The 21,515-nt window shown below is 40.4% G+C and overlaps 3 protein-coding genes across 8 annotated transcripts in view; 2 read left to right on the forward strand and 1 right to left on the reverse strand.

Annotated features, from left to right (window-relative positions):
• LOC111250208 (uncharacterized) overlaps positions 1-819 on the forward strand; it is a 28,429-nt gene extending 27,610 nt beyond the window's left edge. The window contains exon 9 of one of the 2 annotated variants that reach the window (XM_022805080.2): positions 688-819. In XM_022805080.2, coding sequence (XP_022660815.1) covers positions 688-803 — 116 coding nt within the window. In that variant the 3' untranslated portion in view covers positions 804-819. Of the gene's footprint in view, positions 1-677 lie in introns of both variants that reach the window. The other variant, XM_086987014.1, reaches the window with a different exon arrangement.
• Positions 820-1,130: 311 nt separating this feature from the next.
• The window catches only part of LOC111249906 (uncharacterized), a 31,625-nt gene continuing 11,240 nt past the window's right edge, over positions 1,131-21,515 (forward strand). Inside the window, exons 1-10 of one of the 3 annotated variants that reach the window (XM_086987010.1) lie at positions 1,131-1,327; positions 6,832-7,069; positions 10,675-10,835; positions 12,843-12,978; positions 13,335-13,588; positions 14,313-14,660; positions 16,125-16,461; positions 18,911-19,218; positions 19,374-19,400; positions 19,551-19,783. In XM_086987010.1, the coding sequence (XP_086843136.1) occupies positions 1,131-1,327; positions 6,832-7,069; positions 10,675-10,835; positions 12,843-12,978; positions 13,335-13,588; positions 14,313-14,660; positions 16,125-16,461; positions 18,911-19,218; positions 19,374-19,400; positions 19,551-19,783 (2,239 nt within the window). Of the gene's footprint in view, positions 1,328-5,033; positions 6,104-6,831; positions 7,070-10,674; positions 10,836-12,842; positions 12,979-13,334; positions 13,589-14,312; positions 14,661-16,124; positions 16,462-18,910; positions 19,219-19,373; positions 19,401-19,550; positions 19,784-21,515 lie in introns of those variants that run through there. The other 2 variants (XM_086987012.1, XM_086987011.1) reach the window with 2 other exon arrangements.
• The window catches only part of LOC111250213 (uncharacterized), a 58,323-nt gene continuing 47,875 nt past the window's right edge, over positions 11,068-21,515 (reverse strand). The window contains exons 5-6 of one of the 3 annotated variants that reach the window (XR_015326348.1): positions 18,986-19,108; positions 12,714-14,471 (exon numbers count right to left, since the gene is read on the reverse strand). The gene's annotated coding sequence lies outside the window, so the exon portion shown is untranslated. Of the gene's footprint in view, positions 12,130-12,713; positions 14,472-18,985; positions 19,109-21,515 lie in introns of those variants that run through there. The other 2 variants (XR_015326352.1, XR_015326349.1) reach the window with 2 other exon arrangements.

Below are 21,515 nucleotides of genomic sequence, written 5' to 3' on the forward strand. Positions count from 1 at the left end.
ATAAGGCCGCTAAGACGGGACCAGAGCTGGATAGCAAAGGACCAGGCAAGCTGGAGGAAATTTAGTGAAGATTAGATCTTTTTCAAACTCGCTTAAAAGTTATAGGACAATGTAGATGACCACTATCCACTGCGAGAACACTCTTGAGAGGGAGAATTCATCATCCCGTTGAAAAAGATAGCCTCAGCCTGGTATGTATGTTTCATTCGTCATCTTTCCTTGTCGGACGACATCTTTATATGCTCTCAGAGCATTGATTTTCGTTAGCCTCCTTTAAGGCAGGCGGGTGCTTGCTTGCAGGAGTTAGCTAAACGAAATCGTCGTTGAGCAGTTGCGCTGGTAAGTAACGCAGCGCAAGGGATAGACGAAAAGAAGACGATCTTAGTACTCCATTGAGTAAAAGATATATATATATATATATATATATATATAAGAATAGAACGCTGCAGCGCGTCACGCCATGCGAAAAGTTGTCCCTCGTACGCATATGCTACATATTTCTTATCTAACTGATGCACAAACCATCATCAAAGAGACCTCTCTCAAACATATAGTGTATTTTCTCTTAGCTTCCTTTCGTTCTTTCATCTCAGCTTCACTTCGGTCCCAGTAGTAATTTAGTCACAAAAAATTGTTCTGTTCACGCCTAATTCTTTGGCGTCTTATTTTCCCATCAGCCTGTTCCAGATCCTTCTCATATAATCTCCCGCCTCGCAACGTTATCGTCTAAGGATAGTACCCATAGCGCTGTGTCCGTAGCGCATGGTAAGAGCGCGGCTGTGACTTTCTCCCAGGGGGTCTGAAGCGAGAGGACTGTAGGTTTCTCTCCCCGATAAAATCGTCTGCTTTGCTCTACGTAACATGCGTGCATCTGACTCGGGGGCCGAGGCCAGCACTGTATTCTGTTCGTCGGTTCGTGATCATCTGACTCTGTTTGTCATTCAAATAACTGACGATTCGGTGAAACATTGTCGTCATTGGTTCACATCTCACCGACGTTCTTTGATCTCAACCTCATGCTGCTAGCCTCGTGAGTAACGTGACCAACTACACTGGCTTGCCTCTGTCAGTAGTTAATGCATACGTAATCCGCGCTGGGTCTCGAAGAGCAGAACGTCCAACAAGAGACGATGAAGGAGGCCGATCAACGGCTGTCCCCATTACCCGAAAACGGGCCGGTGGATATGGACAAAGTAAACTACTACTATGGAAATATATCCAGAGAAACAGCCGAATGGATTCTGTGCGAACGAGGATGCAAGGATGGCTTATACCTTCTACGAAAATCTAAAGAGGATTTTGTACTTTCGCTATGCTATGAGAAGAGGTAAGTAATACGCTGTTAAATTAATTCCATGGCACGTTAATCGTAGTACGTAGCAAGCAACATTTTTTCTTTTATTTTAACTAATTTTCCTCATAAAATTATCTACCGAATATGAGATTTAGTAGAAGACAAAAATTGTAAATGCTGCCGTTTGTAGATTTCGGAAATGAACGGGTTTATAATAGTAAATCGCTACATTGCCGCGCGCTGTAAGGCCCTAGTAAGCATTCCCTGCATGAACCCAATCATCTGCTTCACTAAACTATTTGCGCATGCTGAACCTCACATATTTGACGCGTTTTTTCACCCGTGTGATATTTATGTATACATACGAAGAATATCCCGGTGAAGCATCTGCGTCGACACTGTCGAATTCGAGGTTCCTCCTCGCGCGACATTCAACCGTGCTGCCTATTAGAACCTGGCCCCCTCGTAGAGGCTGGAAGAATTTGTAGCGAAAATGCTTTCATCAGGCCACGATGGTAGAATAATGGGGGAAAATACTTTTTCGGTATCATCGGCAGGCCCGCGGTGCCGGCCTTCTTCCCCTCACAGCCGCAGCGTGCGTATGCGTGAGATGATGGTGAAAATAGTACGCCGTTGCGAAGTGTGTCTGAGTCTGTGCTGAGCTATTTTCCGTCTCGCAGCGGCCCATCTATCGTGTCATCATAGGTTGTCAACCTCGCAACATCCGCCCATCACGGCGTCGACCTAGAAATTTTTCGCTCCTCCAATTTTTGCGTTAGGCAGTACGGTTTCGGTCTGAAATAGCATTATCGTTATTGGCCAGCGTAATCGCTCCTTGCTCTGCTATCTTCACTCGCTGGCGCGGTATCGGCGGCAGTACTGTTACCTCCTACTTAGGAAAATTGCTTTTCAACGGCAACGTTTTACGATCTTCGGCAGAAGCTTCATCTGCTCTCTAACACTGGAAAAGCCGTCCAGCCCACGAATGTATTTTAGTTTTCACAGAAAACGCGCTCTGCACTATGGATTTTTTTTGCCTGAAATGAAGCTCTGGCTTGAAATGCTACTTCTTCTGCGTCCATTGTGGTCTGTCAAGATATAAACTTTTTGAAAGGCTTTTGAAATAATACGACAAAAATTCTATCGAATGGCGCGATAGAATCTTTAAGATGTCGAAAACAAATTCTGGAAAAAAATCAATGTATCTTTCCTTCGGCAGCTTTTTCAACTAGATTTTGCTGTTCAACCAGGTAAGCTATGTAAGTTTTGTTTGTTTCCATGTAATAAAGCATGCTCGGTAGTGTTCTCGGTGGATTGATGTACAGCTGTCAAATTGCTACTGCGTTTTCTAATCGTAAATGCAGTTACGTAACAGATCCTTGTATGATGTCACAATCTACTTCAAGTGGATTATTATAATGCTCTAGCAGTGCATCATAAGAGGGTACTTAATAAAATAGACTGCAAAAAACAGATGTAAAGAAGGGTAGAAATATGTCCTATAGGGTACATGCTAGACCGATATGTTCTGTAAGGCACTTATGAGCAGACAATATTAAGCCGAATTAGGAAAAAGGAGGCATTAAAAAATATATGCATAATGTGAAATGGACCTAATATATCTAAGGAGGTATAATTTGTAGAAGTTGTTGCAGACCTTGTAAAACGCTTCGGCATCAATTACCCCAGTGTGACACGGAGTTTGATCGTGGTAAAAGTATCGCTACCAAAGCCTTTTACAGACAGAGTGTTCATCGCAACACTTATTAGCAATGCAATGAACTATTCCGTCGAAAACCTGTCTCGCGGAGAGGTTATTCCCGAGAAAGAATACTACTGCTCCTGCTGCTAATCGTGTTGATCGTCGTCCCGATAAAGGTGAATTCCAGCGGCTGGTCTGACCTTTAAAGGAGAATGCATATAGATAGACGGTACAAAAAAAAAGAACAGAAGAAGCGAAATGAACGAAAGAAAACGCTGGAAAACTAGCCGCGCATAAAGAATAGCCAGGGACACAGTGAGGAAAAAAGTGCATCATGCAATTAACGAACCAAGAAAAAAGAAAGCAGGCTCGGCAGCGAACCTTCCATGGTTGGAAATCGACAATGACAACGTCGAGTTATGGCAACCGAATCACTACCCTGCCGATAAAATTATCTCAAGGGTCTTTTAGTAAAAAAAGCCGCGCGCCACGAAACTGCTATGACCCGCAATTTCTATGCCGATTGACCCACCCAGACCCACCGACTGCCCCGCCGTCGACACCGACGAGTAGCTGGTACCGACACTTTTGCAGCCAACGGATACTGGCCATAGAGTTTCCTTCTACTGACCACATTTGCAACTCTATAAACAAGAAAGCCTTTTTTTGCCATCATATTCTCATGCTTCATGGTCCATTCATATAGCTGCAACTAACTGGCAGAAATTTGCCCCGTGCCTGCTTCTGCTGTTGCCCCAGGTAGAGAACGCGAGTATTGTATGGCTTTGACGTTCCGATAGCCATGTGGACGAGACCCAAATGGGCCTGAAGAAGGAATATTCGTGCTCGCAGGGCTGATGCCGCCGCCGTTATAAATGCTGCCGGTCCATTCGACACTGCATGCTTTACGGACACAAGTGAACGAGCAGATTACTGTCACCTTTGTGGTTCTATTATTGGGTGATTACAAGCAGCCTTGTCTAGGTATAGGCCAATAATGAAGTTGTCTACTAATAATAGCATTCTAGCTAACAGAAGTTCAGGGGGTTCAAATAAGCACGAATCGACGAAGAAACCGACAAGGGAAGTCAACAATAAATCGGCTTTTTTTAACTCACCTATTTTTTATTTGCCCCTTGTCTTAAACGTAGTTTGCGTTATTAGTAGTGGTTCTAGACGGCCTGTTCGAAGTGGTAGTCGAACCAGGTCAAAGACTAATATAGTAAAAAAATTGCCCCAAGCGGAAAACATTGGGCCCCAAGGAAGTTGTGAGTGTGTTAAAAACTAAAGAACGTGCGCCATTTTGTTAACGTTCACACTTCAGCATCGTCTCATTTTGCACTTTACACAATACCTATGGCCCCCATAATAATGCCTTGCAGTGGAGGCTCGTTTCCGAGGCCGGCGTCGACGCCGACTGCGCATAACGAGAATCCGTGTTTCTTCGTTGCGGCATTTCTCGATTGTCCCGTTGTCCAGTATGATACCCATAGTAATTAGCAAGCAACCCTTCCTATCGTTACATTTCTTTGTACCCTCATGCTATTGTTTTCGGGGTCATTCCCGGCCGTGTGATGTTCCTATGGCTCCGCGAATTTTTTCGAATTCACTGAGGCCTACTTACCCCACTCCCACCTTTATTTCTGCCTCTACTACGACTTAGCCTTTGTTACATCACCTCCGGTGCGATGTTCACTTCCTCAAAGCTCCTGTAGTAAATTTTGCGCTTTCTTCATTTACTTATTTAGGTTGACGCCCTTTATATTCACCGTTGCGAGCATTTTCTCTATGAAGCTCTCTCCCCCGTCACATGAGTGGATTTGAATGCAGCAGTTTCGTTTAGGACCTGGTATATAATAAGATTAGAGCCGTGCATTAGGTGTTTTTTTATATTGTTTCGAAATAAATTACTGTATTAGGTAACCATTGACGTCTTATTGTACGACATCTTTGACCTTTAATAACAAGCTGCCTTTGTATCCTAAGCTACGGCTCACTCTGCTCACTATACTTCAGCAATATATCATATATTTATAGAACGTATTATCAAGTTGTCGTATATACGTTACTCATTTCGATTGTCTCCATAGTTTGCCAGACGAAGATTTTTCTCGGCGGCATAAAACAGCAGCGGACCGCTAACTCGGTTCTTCTTCTACGCTCCGACCGTTAAACTCGTCACCCAGTCGGTCATTGCATATTAACAGTAATGATATAAATGAAGTGATATAGCATGCTTCCATATTTCTTGTAACTGTATGATTCATAACTTCTGGTCGTCTAACGACCGGTAATCTGTTGGTACCCTCTAAAACGGATATAGCCCCTGATCTGAAGCGACATAAATAAAGAAAAAGCGCTGTTATATTTAAATACAATTAGAATTAATTGAATTTAAATTGAATCTCACGAAATATGGCAGCCGGGAGTACACTTATTAAACATTTCTCTTATTTATCATTTACTACTTGGGCAGGATCGGGATCGATCTAATACAATGGAATTCGTAAACGATACAAATAAATGACCTAAAGAAATATAATACACAACTATTAGATGGGAAGATTACACAAGGACGCAAATACATAAAACACGAAAAAGAAGATTTATTATTAAATGGGAGGCAACGTAATTTTTTAAGCACTCATTTTATTGCCCTCGTTTACGTTGGAAGTCGAACTCATCAGGTAGTGCCTTGATACGTACAAATCAATCATTTTTTATTATGAGCGAAGCTAGTTTAAGCCCTAACATCCAAAGCTGCACTCTGGAGCTTAATCTTTCTTTCGGTTTTGAACAGTCCCGCCATTCTCTGTCAGTTCTGCTTATGGCAACTGACTCCTCTAGCAAAGATAGATCCATACATGTCGACGCTGGAATGAGTGGGTGTGGCCTCAAACTTACGCCACCCTTCAGGTCAGCATATAACCAACTATATGCAGCAAGCCCTGAAATGATGCCTCCTAATTGAGGAACTGTCTCAGCCAATATGGGATTTTGGCGGTACTCTCTACGGCGAAACACGAAATATTGTTTCAAGTACATTCTATTACCAACTAAAAAGGCACCTATACAGAATCAACTGGACTGTCCCGGGCACAACAGCGGTAAATGCAAGACCCACTTGGGTCAAGGTTCGAACACTAAAATTAACCTAAGATTTTGTAATCAATAACAATTATTGAAGTCCGCACCTTTTTTCAACCAAGTCAAAGCAGACAATATATAACCTAGACAATTTATACTTCTTGTTTAATAGACTGAATTGGATATTGTAAAATTATTTGGATTAAGAGACAGCTGATACTTTTCCGGTTTGGTGTTTGCTTTACTGTAATATCTGCCATGTCAAATTCACCGTTCAATTGATGGTATCTAAAACTAAAACCAAATGTGCCAAACTCTTAGGTAAAATACATAATTTGATTTGTCACTACAGCCAAAAAGCTTTCTAGGGATGGGTAATTAATTAGTCATTCAAAGCGCTGAGGCCCACTTGATAATGAGGTTCAAATGTGTCGAAGTATATGGGGAAGTTATCGATTTAGCATAAACAACTCGATACTTCTCAGACATCTCGTTCTTGCTCTCGTAGATATTGTGTAAAACTTATTTACTTAAAATCACAACAATATTTAAGCCGTTTTGTAAATTGTTGAAACCCATGCTTACGTTATACGATATTAACTGGCATTGGAGCTTAGAATACCTAGCTTTTGGTTAGCCAACTGAAAACACATAGGCCGTAAAAGAAGAAGAACTACATGTGATAAAATACAAGCTAGAGTTTTACAAAAATTACAAAAAAAAATTCTGCTGTTTCGTTCCGTTACAGCGTGCTTCACTACCGAATTTCCTGTTTACCCGAGGGTACTTTCGTACTGGCCGGCACAATGGACCAAAGCTTTCCGGATCCTCTGCAGCTGGTGGAAAGTGTGGAAGGCTTGGCAACAAAACCTTTGCACCCATGTCAGCGCTGCGTAGAAGCCATTCTTCCTCCGACATACTGGGGCCTTTCGGAAGAACAAGTAAAGAAGTTCATCCTTCTTCGGTCGAGACAATGGGGACTCGATGTGAGTATAAACAATGAACATCTCTTTATTTTACGACAATAATTATCTATTTAAAATGCACGATGACCTTCTGAGCTCATACTTCTTTCTCTTTCAATGCCGTTGTTGCTGAACAGAAACGCAGTTTAGTGCAAAGGCGACCTGTCTACGTGATTGTTACAATTTTATGGTTTGGTTGACAGTATTCTAAATGTAATTATGAACCTGTTGCATGAAAACGAACTAACTAACATTGATTTATGAGAATTGACTACTGCTTTTGTCATCAAGAGCAGAAAGACTACTCAACATAGTGGTAACACATTAGAAGAAAATGGACTATGTTGCATCTGCCGAGACGGATGTATAACGGTTACAATAAAGGAAGCCTCGTCATTTTGTAGCAATGATATCAAAAATGCGTTGTCTGTTCATTTTTTTTTTTATCTATTAGCATTTGCAAAACCAGTTGAAAAAAGGCTCAGGTTCTAAATTGTTTACGATTAGTGCTTTAGGTCAAATAATGTTTAAAAAAATAATAACTTTTAATTGAACGATCAACAGGAAGCTCGCAGATCACTGACAATGCAACCACCTTAGAGCACCAACTAGTCTGTACATTTATGATAAACGTACATTTTGTTAATTAAAATGTAGCAATTTAAATCACTATTACGGCATATTTTATTTGCGCAAAAAGGCATTACCAGTGAAACGAACCTAAAGTCAGCCATGATTTATTGCATGAAGTGTCGTATGTAACCAACGAGCATCTACGCGAAACCGTTGGATTATTCATTAACTAATTCTTTATTCCGTTCAACGTCCCAGTACGTTTTTTACGTGTACGTGTCGTTTTTCCGCCACTCGATATCTCGTAATATCCAATACTCATGCCAAATAAACTTCCTGATTTCTTATAGTTTTTCCCTTTCTCATTCTATGATCTCTAACTAGCCGTCTCTTTCATATTGCTATATGAGCAGTAACTTGTTCCATTTGTTTCATACTCTTCGACGCATACCACAACATCTTTTACCAGCATCTTTTACACATCTAGTTTCTTCGTGTTTTTGCCTTTCTAATAGATCGATACCCTTCTTGTATTTGTTCCATTGCTTTTTACTGGATTCTTCGGATTTTTATGTTTTGCAAAACCCATGTGAGTTGAGACACGGCCAACCCGTTCGATACTATCCGCTACTATTTATATCGTCCCCTTTTCCTCTTGCAATCCCGAATGGCTTAGTCTATAGACATCGCTATCATCGTTACCGGAAGCGTGGGAAGTGCCTATCGGTTCGTTGTGTATCCGTTCATGTACTCTTTTTCGTTCAATATATTCTCTCTGAGCTTCCATTCGTGTCATCTTATCTCTACGGTGTATGCGCACACACATGCATATCTATGTCCAATTTTGCCTAGCGAGTCGCCTTTTTTCTACTGAGCCTACCCGGTTTTTTTCCCTCTTCCTGTCGGGGTCGTTGTCATCATCTAGGACGGTACGTTACTTTCCCCGTCAACGACAACGACGCGAAATTGTCATTTTCCCATTTATGTTTTTCCGGTGGTGTCTCTTCCATTGTCGCAGTCATTTACCTTACCTTACACTTAGATAGAAAATACAGGAAACCGTTCGTTCGATGTCGGTAAATAAACACTCTCAATGAATAACTTAACGTAAATGGTTACAGAGGAAATTATTTCCTGTTTATAAGCTGTGCTAAGATTTCATCTATAAATACTAATATAACGAATGCTTTCTACACGGTAATAGTCAATAAAAGGATTCGGTCTGTTATACCTCACAAATAAACTACATTCAAAAGCGAGCTCAGTAAATATGTTCAATTTATTAGCAAAAATGATAAAATGATTTTTGGATAAAAATTTTTGCATTTAGGCTGATAGATGATATCTATGTTTCGAGCTTTATGTTCAGTATCGCCGTTAGAAGACATTTATAATAGATAATGGTTACTGTAGGTAAAGTCTTAGCTATCGCACGAATTGACTATAGCCTGATAACATGCGTCAGTATTGAACTCACACTCGTTCTCAACACATGATCTGATTAGTTGCAGACAAAACGAGGTATGAATATGTGTCTTCTAACTATCATGCATTATATTTTCACTCCCGTCTTCATGATGGACAGGGCAAGACGGTTATGTTTCTATCCTCATAAATTTATTGCCGTTTCAGTGTCTGGCAGTACACTACGATGTGTTTTCGCTGTCTTCATTTTTGTTGATTACATCTTCCTTTTGTCCCTTAGTTTTTTTGCCCCCCAAAGTATCGGCCATATGCATAACTACTGGGCCACCGAATTATCATCATTTTGTATACTCACTATGTATCTGTGGTGTTTGGCGAGGTAAGAAGGGCAACACGAAATACGGAAAAGCCTCTACGTCAAGCATGGGACTGGCTATTATATTGTACTAGAAATATAGCGGCCCCAGGGGTTGTTGTTGTTGGAGACGTCTATACAACAGCGACCGTTTTTCTCTAAGTCGTATCTACTTGCAGCCATGAAAGGTTCGTCTTCGCCACTGAAGCCAATACGCGAATACATATTCTTTTTTATGAGTTATGAGAAACGTGCTGTACGGCAACCATCATGTTGATTGTGTACACATGTACGATATATGTACACTAGCACTTTACCGCGAACACAGAAAAAGTACAATCATGCATATAGGTATGCTCTCGGTCTGTTGTTTCGTTTCATAGTGAACCCTTGTGTCTCATCGCGATAGTTTATCATTGACTGTTGTGAATTTTGGATTAGCATGAACGCTGGATTCTTTATCCTGGAAGAAGAGTGGAGGACAGCCTCTCCGTGGCATCACCAAGGAGAATTTACAGACTGCTGTCCCCTTGTTCCATTCTCGTCGTTGCTGCTAGGCAAGGACCCCTACCGTATCCCGGGTATTCATCGAATATATATATATATATATATACACACATGCACACGTGCCAACACATATATATGTGTGTGTTGGTATTCTTGATGATAAAAGATCGGAGTTTTCCCTCATTGTCCGTTTGCTCTCTCCTGCCACAACGTCCTTTGGTTACCACCGCAACACTGAGTTCGGCCGTCCTCTCTGGAATAGGGAACATTTTCTAACCGTTTTGTATAATAAACGTTATGTTTAGTTGACCTTATCTTCAGCCAGCCTAAATGAAGATAAGGTTCCCTTCTACACATAGATATTTCAAAAAGGGTTTCTTAGGGAAATCTTTCATTCTGTCAAATACGTTCTGTCAAGCGTTCTCGAAGACCATATCGAAGATTGTTGTTGTTGTTGTGACTGACGGTACGATGCATCTTAACTGTCAAGTAGTGTTAAATACATCTTACAACCTTTTTTGCCTTTAGAGAAAGTGTACGATGCTTGTAATACTTTTAAAATTAATTTTTAATTTAAAAAAATACTTTTAAAATTAAAAAGAAATTGATCCATTTCGATTTCAAGATGTCGAAAGCTAGACAGATCCTTGTGGGACTCGCCGGTAGCTGCTACGGGCTTCCAGCTACAAGACTTTTTTTCTTTTTAATTTTAATCTTGGGCGATAGTGTTGGCATAGCAATTCAAGCACTTGCAAACGTATTACAGGAAAACCGGTTAGAAAATCTGACGCAGCAGGATGCCGCTGATCTACGTGTGCTGATCAGCAAGACGCTTCACGAAATTCAGCCTTGGTTTCACGGCCCTCTAAGTCGACTTGAAGCCGAAGCTCGAATTGAAGAAATTGGACATATGGACGGACGTTTTCTGTACGTAAATAGGTACTACATATTGTACGTATACAGATATAGCTAAACACCGTTATTTTTGACAAACTAAAACAGCTACGTTCGTTTGCACTCCTGTGCTTTCAAAGAAACACAACAGACCTGTCCGTGTAAAATTTCATCCTAAGCAAAAGCAGATCTGAGGAAGCTTATCGACCGACTATGTAGATTAATTGAAGATACCGTTTTTTTTTTTAGAAAAGAGCTCTTTGTAACAGTTTTATTTGTTAAAAATTCTCAAGTGATCCTTTTCTGACCAAAAACGATATGCGCACCTGTTTTTAACTTCCCATCGTATCAGAACTCGTTTATTCATTGTTTTTTCTCGACTAGGAAAAAACCGAATGTGCTGCCTTAATTTCAGTAGCGAATCCCTTCTGTATCGCACCCTGTATCATATCATCTCGATTTGCGAATCCGATTGCTTCTTGTGCAGCCGAGACTTTTCAAGGTTAACAAGGTCAAGCAGGTTCGTGTAAATTCGGTCATGTAGAACTTTTGGGTATAGCGTAGCTCTTTTACTTTGGGACGCCGAAATCTCCTGTCCATTTGTCTGTCTGTCCAACGTTCTACCGAACGTTCGACTCCACATGAAAAGAACGTTGCAACATTTTTCCTTAGTTGATGCTGGGCCAATTAGGCCTTGCATTCAGAAACACTCTACTGGTAACAGTAGTAGGCCTAGTTGTAATTCTAGTGGTAAACGTCATCAGTCGCAGGGGCATCCCTAAAGATTAGCCAGTCAATCCCGGCAAAGTTTCCCGATGGCCGGTCTAATTACTTCGTCCGCCGGGAATTAGTTGAGTTGAACAAAGTGCATAGTTTCCTTGCGTTAGTTCAAGGCGTGTGGTCCAATCCAGATCAGGACCGGGACTTCTGACAGCTAGAACGGAGAATACGAAAAACGCTGGCTTTTTGGCTCATTTTCGTTATAGCCTTCTATGGCGTTTTCCCTGCAGAGAGTCGCTTACTTTATCTCAGCTAACAGCAAACCATTACTCCATACCAACTGACTGTACGTTGTCAAGCAGCAGCATGATTCCACTCAGTACTCAGACGAACTCGGCTCCCACTCCGTTATCGTTTTCCATCATTTTTCGTTCCATGATATTGGCTCCATTATGTGTGGAGAGGAGCAAAGAAGTTGAAAGAAAATTTTCAACGTCTGTGGAATCCCGTATGCTTCGACGCGTTACCGTAATCGTGTGCAAACGATAATAGTACATGTTCAAATGGCGGAGCTGCTGGTTAATCAAACGGTGGGGTCCATTGTTGTCTTGGGGCAGAGTGTCCAGAGCGAAGGACGGGAAATGAATTTTTTTCCATTGTCCAGAAAAGAAAAGAAAAGGTAGAGACGAAAAGATTAAGAACTTTGCGTCATAATCTTGCTTATTAGGGGAGTTTCCTGTGGTGTTTACTCAGAGTCGTCAACAAAGGTTATATTGCCAGTTAACATGATGGAAATTCTACGTCGATCTGTGAGTACCTAGCGTAGAACTCTCCGATCTGGAGTGTATGATCACGTGCATTTGTGCACCTGTGTACGGAAGCTTTCTGACATTTCTTAGGTATTATAAGTTGCTACTAGTAGTTGTTGACAAAAAAAAAAAACATGAAAGCCGGCTTGAAAGAAATCAAAAAGTAAATTTTTGGGTCTCGCTTAATGTGGCGAGGCGTGTATGCAGTAGAGAGCGCCAATATGTAACGGATCGGATCGACCCCTCATAGAGAGAAAGCATCAAAGAACGCTGCAAAAAGCGATGTGTACAGTGAAACTATGTTTGATGAATAAGCTTGGCACTTAGTGAGAATTCAGTCAAAATTTATGATGTTTTAGATAAACCAAAAAAATCCCTGATATGTTCTTCTGATTGTTACAACTTCTTTATAACATACAAGATATTGTATCATTCTTGTATATTCTCCTCAAACGCCCCTATAGAATCTAGTATATTTCATATAGTTAAGATACAAACATTTCATTTTCAGAATTCGCGAACGTGATGACTCAAGCTACGCGTTGTGTTTAAGTCACGCCTGTACGCTCAAACATTATAAAGTAGACGTTCTCTCTTCAGGGGAATTTGCCATTCAGGATGGTTATGCCTTTCCCAGCCTTATGTCGGTAAGGCTGTTGAATAACATTTCTGATTACGATACACAGCAATATTTACTCGTATTATACATATGGGTAATAAACAGCACAAAGCAAAAACAGCCGCGTTACATAGACAGGCGTAGATGTACTATTGAAATTTGGTTAACTTAAAGAGCTAAAGTTTAGGGCTGTTTGTATGTAAACTATTAATACTAGATTTATAATAACTATCAAGGTTAGGTATTCTGGATTTTGAATAGATCAGTAAATGTATTCATATTCATCGGTGATTGACTGGAGCATACCAAGTAACCGGTTCGTATTTGAATATTCCTGTGTCTCTGTGTGCTTGCCGTCATGTGTCTTCGTTGTTATATATATAGTTGGTCAGTCATTATACGCTTTTCGCGGACGGTCTTTGGTGCCCTCTGATAGAGGCTGTGGTACGGCCAGACTCGCTTGACGAGAACACTTTCCTCAAGAACATCTCGAAGGCGACAAGGCATTTTTTCAACAAGTCCCCTAAGGCTAAACTTTTTGGTACCATCCCTAATAAGGGCCTGCTCAATAAGATCGTATCATCGATTTCGACGCCAGGCTCAAATACATCGTACAGATCGGCGAAGACGCTGCCAAGGTAATTCATACATACAAACATAAATACAGGAAAGCAGCCAGATCAGGACGCTATATACCTGCTTGATCAGAACGCCACTGGCAAAGACAACGGTAAAATCCTTATCTTATGTTCGCTAGCTTCCCGTTGAAATCGGTCGTTTGCAAATTCGATAGCTGATCTTTACAATTTTACACATAATGAGGACCGATATATTTGGGTAGGCGATTTATATTTAGCTCCTGGAGGTGATACTATTGAACAGGATGTGGCTTCCGTGCGGTCAATGTTCATCTTCCCGATAAAATCGAATTGCGTACAAGCATCGCTTATTCACAGGAAAACTATAATAACAGCTGGCAAAAAATCACTTTCATTTATGAATGGCTGCAGGATTTTTACTTTAGTCACTAAACTTAGCCAATATAGTTTTGCTTTTATTTTTCTATTATATACTCCATACGACATGAAGAATTCAAAAGGAGGACGAAACGATATACGGCTCCAAAGTTTGAAATAATCTACTTATATATTGCTAACTTAATTTTCAATCACGTTTTCTTTCGCTATTACGGTGTACACGTCAGACGCTCATCCGTGTATCAGTTATTATCACAACAACGTCAAGCAGAACATTGTGGTATGTTAGTCCAGTAGACATATTACCGACGGTAAGAACATCGTTTCTCTGGCCATACGTTCGCTGTTCCATATGATGAGGATTTTTCGTATTTCGCGATTTCAGGTTACATCAGGTCCGTAACACGGAAGCCATGACAGGTTCGTGTTGTGGGGACGAAAACTGTTACCCTGGGGCTGGCGAGGCAGGTGTGGGCGGTATCGGAGGCGGGGGCGGCGGCGGCGGCGGCGGCGGCGGCGGCGGTGGTGGTGGTTGTGGAGTAGGCTGCAAACAATCATCAGGCAAGCTACAGAAGTCCTCATCAATCGACCATGTTTTACCAGGTTTTATTCAGTACTTCATGTCTCTTGACGGAACTACCCGTCGCGGCCGAAGAGCTCACGAGAGCAAACTTCTTGACGAGTTAGCTTGTGAACAAGCTCGTAATATGGAGCAACACTACAACCACTATGGGTAAGCCAAATGCATCGATGTTTGATCGCTAAAGACTTGATTCTAGCCGTAGAGAATTGGATAGCTATACGATATTGTTTACGGTCGAACGAAATAAGGTCCTGTACGATGACTGGACAACGTACTCCATAAAAAATATGAGGGCAAGGTCTCTATTTCCTTTTCATTCTATCCTTTAAACTCGTAGTGATTCCGTCAAAGCATTATAGTTCGTTTGTTTTTTCGTTCAGTAAACACGAACGAAAGTTAACTACTCAACAAACATTCGGATTGCTTAATCTAAGTTGAACATGCTATTATAGGGGATTCAATATATGTACTACGGCCAGATTGAATCAGAAAATGTCAGACAACAGCTAGCAATCAATACGTAATTAAATACGTAGTACGGCCAGCGTTGTTTGACAACTTCGTGACTGAATCGCACAATTTATGCGCAAAAAAAAAATAACATTAATGTCAAATAGTAAAAAATAAGAGACTGTGAGGGAAACACTTCTTTTAGAGCCAACTAGATTTCTGCTTTTCAATCCAAGGTGCTGCATCTAAATTGACAATTTTTCTTATGCATTGAATTGAAGCAAGAATAAATATGTCCCTAGATTTTTTACATGTGCTAAAAGTATTGCTTCTGATTTCTTTCCAGTATAACTATAACAAAACGCGGTTACAGTTTCTGTTCGAGGGCTAGCCACTAACTAGTCATTTTCAAAGCAGTGAGGACATAAAAAAAAAGCTAAAAAGCTTCAAGGAGCTTTTCAATCTAGCCGTTCGTGATCCGGGCCGTTCAATCGGTAATCGATATTCTCTTCGACAGGATAGCTATTTATTTCTGTACCAAAATCTAGATGTATCAAAAACGATTTTTTTTTTTAACTATTTCAATACATTTTCAAATCCAAATCATGCTTGGCTTTTTCCTGTTGATTTATGAAAATCCTCTTTGGACTTTCTAGCGATCACGTAGATGGTCGACTGACGGCAAGAGGAAGCTCGTCCACCGCAGAAAAACTAGGCCATAGTACGAAAACAGCGCACTGTTGTTTGTCATGACGAGCTAGTTGTTTCGTTCTATAAAGAACTGGTTTCCGCCTGATACCAAGAGCGGCGGATAAATGCATGCCTGTACGACAGAGCCCCCAGAGCTCTGCCAGTTTTAACGCACGACCCTACATATATTCCTGATTTCTAAGATTTTGTAGCCTCTCGTTTCTTTAAAATAAAGAACATTTTGTAATAAGTTGATCAGTGTATATTATGTCAGTAGGTGCAGGAATAATTTTTACAGCTTGAAACATTTGCCCTTTTGACAGAAGATTAAAGTCTAATTTTGGTGTGCATTACTATCTACTGTATATTAATCATGCACTTATTTGTTTTTGTGTCCAACCGGCTAATCTCCAAAAACCCGTCGTCTATACAAACAGTTTGAATATGTAAATCTTTTTTTTTACTATTCTTCAGCATGACGGTGCCCTCCAGCGGTGACGAAGGCGGCGGAGGCCAAAGTGGTGGTGGCGGCCCTCCTAGTGGACGGATCGTTCTGACAGAAAATGTCAATCTAAACTGTTGCTCCGGCATGCCTGTGCCTGCACCAGTGCCAGCCCCGCGAACTTCACTCGCACGAAGAGACATCCTCAGTGAAGACCCTTCGGATCCGGTCTACGTTAACAATGACCAGCCAACGGCCCCAACGACGCAGACGCAATTTCGGCAACAAGCCCAGCAGCAGATATTGGCAGGTCAAGTCGTTAGTGCTACTAACGTCGCTGTTGGACATACAGATGTACATCTGCAAACCGTACGTTGGTTTAATGGAGACTAGCAAATATTAAATAACGCGTTGATCTGATTGACAAAAATGATCTTAAAAGCCGTGAAAAAATCGTATATATCTATGTCAGCCGGAAGCTAATATGTGAATTGCCTATAATATTTTAATAAAGAGGCACAGTAACTGTAACAACGCAAGCACCCCCCACAGTTCTGACACGGCATAGAGCGTGAAAAATGTTGATTGAATGACCCAAACCTTTTTGACTCTAACTAATACAGGGCTAAATGATAGTGTATGATTTATATCGAAACCCCCCTTCGTTGAGGAAAATTGCGCGGGAGGCAAAATGATCCTAAACTGTTTGAAGGAATTCCTACACGACACTTTGTGACCCTGTATCATTGAACTTCAATTTTGGTTGATTTTAGCAAGCTAAAAACGCAGTTTTCTAGGTATTCTTGATCAAGGTTTTTTAAAGCGTGAAGTTCAGCTATTATATTAAGTTCCCAAAATGTATGAACTGTTTTTCTAGCTAAAAAGCTTTAAAGTTCCGTATCTCAAGTAGAGGTGGCGTTGTCATCATTCTAAAGCTGGGATTTAGCAGTAATAGATGCGCTAACATTATAGTAATACTTTTATTAGAATAGAGCGCCTCTGAAATAACTGTAACGTAAGCACATAACCTATATTTTACAATTTTATTACGATAATGGGCCTACGTTGAAAAAAGAAACGTTTGTTTATATGTATATATGGGATGGCTCTGTCGCTTTCGTTCTCGAAATTTCGATGTAAAAAGTGTTTCTTCTAGTGGTCAACCCCAATTACAGAAAAATTTTATGAAGTTATTGAGTGAGACCAAAACATGAGTAGCTATGATATCAGCAAGGGACAACATTTACCACTAAAAATTTTTGAACGATTTGAAAAAAAGCTGGTTAGAAAAAAAAAACACAATAATTAACACTAAACAATTTGTCTCACATATAAACGCCATAGAAACCGAGCCATTTCTAAGGCAATTGAGCGCCAGTGATAGAAAGTGCATCACATACGACAATAACACGTAACTAAACTAATATAAATAAGAATATGCTATACGATCGTTCGCCAAGTCCAAACTCGCGCAAAAGTGGTTGGGTTGGAAAGAAATCGTGCATTATTACTAGCTACCCTTGGCAAAACGATCGATTCTGACTTTTACTGCTAACAACTAATAAGTCTACAACAATCTGTTTTTAAGAAAGTCAACTGAAACTTGTGAACAGACAGTGCTATAACAGTTCCATCAGCAAAAATTGAGAGAGATGGGAAATTTTAACGATTCACCATATAACCCGGATCTTCCTCGATTCTACTGCGATCTGTTTCGGTCTTTGCGGAACCCCTTGAGTGGTGTTAGCTTGGTTTCAAAGAAGGCATGTAAGAATTACTTGTTACGGCCTTTTGACCGGAAATCACAGTAGTTCAACGGTTCAAGATAAGATTATCGTATCACCAATATATATATATATATATATATATATATATATATGTGAAACATCCTAAATCCATTTTAAAGACTCCGCCATTCCTCAGAGAATGAGTTGTTTTAAATTTTCGAGAACATTATTATCGCTATTTGTAAACGGTTTGGCCCGACCGCAGAACCTCCGCCGTCTATACAAATTGGCAAAGAAAACATATTTTTCTCGTTTATAGAACATCCATATAGATAGCCTCTGCTCACCTTTAATGACTGCAAAAATGGATACCTACAAATGAAGTATATACTGAAGATTCTTAAGATTAATTCAAAATAGGGTGGATAAATTGTCTAACTCGATGCGATGAAGTCCAGGATTCGAATCTAGGTTGAAGCAAAGTGCCCCGTTTCAAATTAGACGACTAATTAGACAAATTAGGCATTTAAAGCGTTACTATTATATTTTCCCCGTAGAAATTGCTGGGGTATTGGTATTAAGAGGTTTTACCAACTTCAAGCAGATGTTAGGGGGTAGATCTTGTACATCACAGGTTTCAGCTAGAGGGGAGACTATAATTTATTATAGAGCACAATTGTTTTTGTGTCAAACAGCTAATATGGTGAAAATGTAAAGATAAGAGCATAAGTTTCTTGGGAGTGAACTGTGACCTCGCCTAGGGCAGGTGAGCATTACCTTCTTTGCACATCAGCTCAGCTAAAGATAACCACTAGGTGCCCTAATCGGTGCCTCAGGTGTAATAGCACAGCTTGAAAATATAGCGAAAACATTTATTTTTCAGCTTTTGAGTTTGGTGCCAGGCCAATAACTGTTAGAGTGGGCCTAGAATTTAACGAAACTCTTTACGCTAGCATTAATCCAGATGCATCAGCATTATTTTGTCACAACGAAATGTTGTAGAATGAATGCACGTTGCGAGACACGCCTAAAAGCCTGTGGTCTTCCACTAACAATTTTGTTGATTATCTGATCTTATTTGTTCGTTGTAGATGACAGATGAACACCGTCGGCATCATCAACAAGGCCAGATCCCACACCACCTGAGTGGTTTACTATTGTCTTACCGGAAGCCGATGAAGATTCCGATTGATTTGTCTCCGTCACCTCCATTGATCGACCTCTCCGAGGCGAACTATGAAGAAATCGATTCTCTCATTGAAAAATGCCCACGACTTATCCTCGATAAGCTGCAATACCAAAAGGAAAAGAATTCAAACGATCTCCATTCAAGCAACGAACAGCAAACGGAGACAATCGATGAAAATGTCGACATCCCGGAAGTTGCCGAAATTCCGAGGTTTAGAAAATTCTAAATTTTATGCTGCACTTTATAATTGCCAAATCAGTTCCAAAACAATTGGCAACTTAAACTTTCGAGTATATATATCTGCTTTTCAAACGAGAAACAACTTAAAATACGATCTTCTTTTTTTTTTTGCTAATCATTTTAAGCTTTAGCGATCACGGATTAATCACTAGGTGAGCACAGGACATGAGAACTAACGTGGTACCCTTACTAAAATCAAATCTAACCATACAGGTTTACTTCTTAATTGTAGTGTATGATGTACTTTTACTATGAATACAACAATTTTTCTAGTGTTTTAACAGCTTTAACAATTCTTCTAGGGATCGGCTGGAACGAACTATTGCGGAGGCGATTAAAGAAACTTCAGACCAGATCATTCAGGAAATTAGAGCAGAAATCCGAGCTGTGGACGAAAACACTCTCGCAGCTGGAGAGCTATCAACAGAAGAGGTGCCACGAAGTATTAGTCCTTCATTGGACGACTTCGATCCACTCTGTGCCGACAATTTAAGCGGACCGCCTTCACCAGAACGACAAAGAAGTTTTGCTCAAGGTAGCATCAGCTAGCTATGGCAGACCATATGCTGTAGATTTCAGTTCACTAATTATATAGCACTTATATAATGCAACAATTTCAGTAGATGGAAAGGCCTTACGAGTAATTTTCTTTAGCCGATACGATACTTCAACTTCATGCACATCAATGTAGTGTCTATTTGTACACAATGTTTGCTTTTAATACTAGAAGCGTAAGTTTATTTATTTCTTGCGTGCGAGTCTGCTTGTATTACCGTTTATTAAGTACAATGTACAGTAGGTGTGCAATGACAAATGCAAAAATAGCCTTCTGGAAAAGTATAGGTTCAACGGTAAAAAAAAAAGCGGCTTCATAAGTAAAGTAGAACCGGTAATTAAGATTATTGTTTCAAACAGAAGCCTAATTCGTGTCTTATGTAAACCTGCGCTTTCACCAACCGGAAACTTTTTCCCTGTAACTTATTTATACAACTATATGAATCATAAAACGTAGCGGCGTAGTGGAACAGAATCAAAAATATAAATTGCCCATTAAAAAAAAAAAACATTACGGACAACTCGAATAGTTATTTGTTTTATTTTTATTTTAAGATAACTCATAGTTTGTAAATAATCTATAATCGCTCAGTGTCAGCTATGTCACTTCTGAGTTTCGCAGACTAGTATACCGCTACGCTGCGACTCACAACGTTTCGCTTTATGCGGAATCGCGCAGGTCTGGTGACACTCAATGGCACAGATGACCTGTCTCAGTTTGTATCAATACCAGTGGTACTTTTCCTCGTTGAGCTCACTCCCTTTTCCAGATAATGGACTTCGATGTTCAGGTTAATAAAGAGTAGCTTGCCTAATGGATCCAGCACCGATCCGAACGGCGCTCGGAAAAAAGGTCCCGACGAGCATTGATTTGGGCCTCCTACTTTACAACGCGCAGCTGGCTCGACCGGCAATAACATCGGACTGCGAAGCGTATCTAACAGTTAAAAAATGGAAAGAAGAAATGATAAAAACCAACCAGCCGAGTTCTTACCAGATAAAGGCTTCCGCTATCGAGGCAGTATCGGCCGTTTCTCGCCCGCACTGGGCGGAAATTCCTCACTCAGTGCTAGACAGGCACCGAAGTTCGTGCATTTAACCTATATTGTTTTCCGTAAAGCATATGGGGAATGGATGAAGTAATCAAAGTGAGAGTGTTTTCATGTAATGTTTTGAGTGGACATGCTGTACTCATATAGCTTGTTCGGTTAACATACATACGAGCGTGCAGTGTTAGGGCCGGCTCTCAGACGGACGTTTCCGCAAACACATGTGTTTGAAGTACACGTGTGATAAACAATATACAACAGAGTTCCATGTGAAAATAACACCTCGTTCATTACAGAATTTATAGCGTATTAAGCGCAGTTATTCCTTTGCGTATTGAAATTAAACAGCGTAACAATCTGTACTGCATACAGTCTTAATTGTCTTAGATTATTACTTCAATTGCTCTCTACTCTGTCTTGCTACCGTGAAACATTATAAGTAACATCGTTAATTTAGCCGTCTATTTCTTACGTGCGCTATAGAAATGCCTATAAGTTAAGCGTAGGAAAATGGAAATAGCACCAAGTGAAGGGTGAGCAGTATCGTCGCAGTCACGAGAGCCTATGTCTAGTTGTCACGTACAGGAATAACTGATATTATTTAAGTATGTACATCAGCTACGAGACGTGACGTCGTAAAGAGCAACGGGTGAATCGGTTGGC

This window comes from Varroa destructor, unplaced genomic scaffold (assembly GCF_002443255.2).
Source record: "Varroa destructor unplaced genomic scaffold, Vdes_3.0 BEIS01000004.1, whole genome shotgun sequence".
In the NCBI taxonomy this organism is placed as follows: Eukaryota; Metazoa; Arthropoda; class Arachnida; order Mesostigmata; family Varroidae; genus Varroa; species Varroa destructor.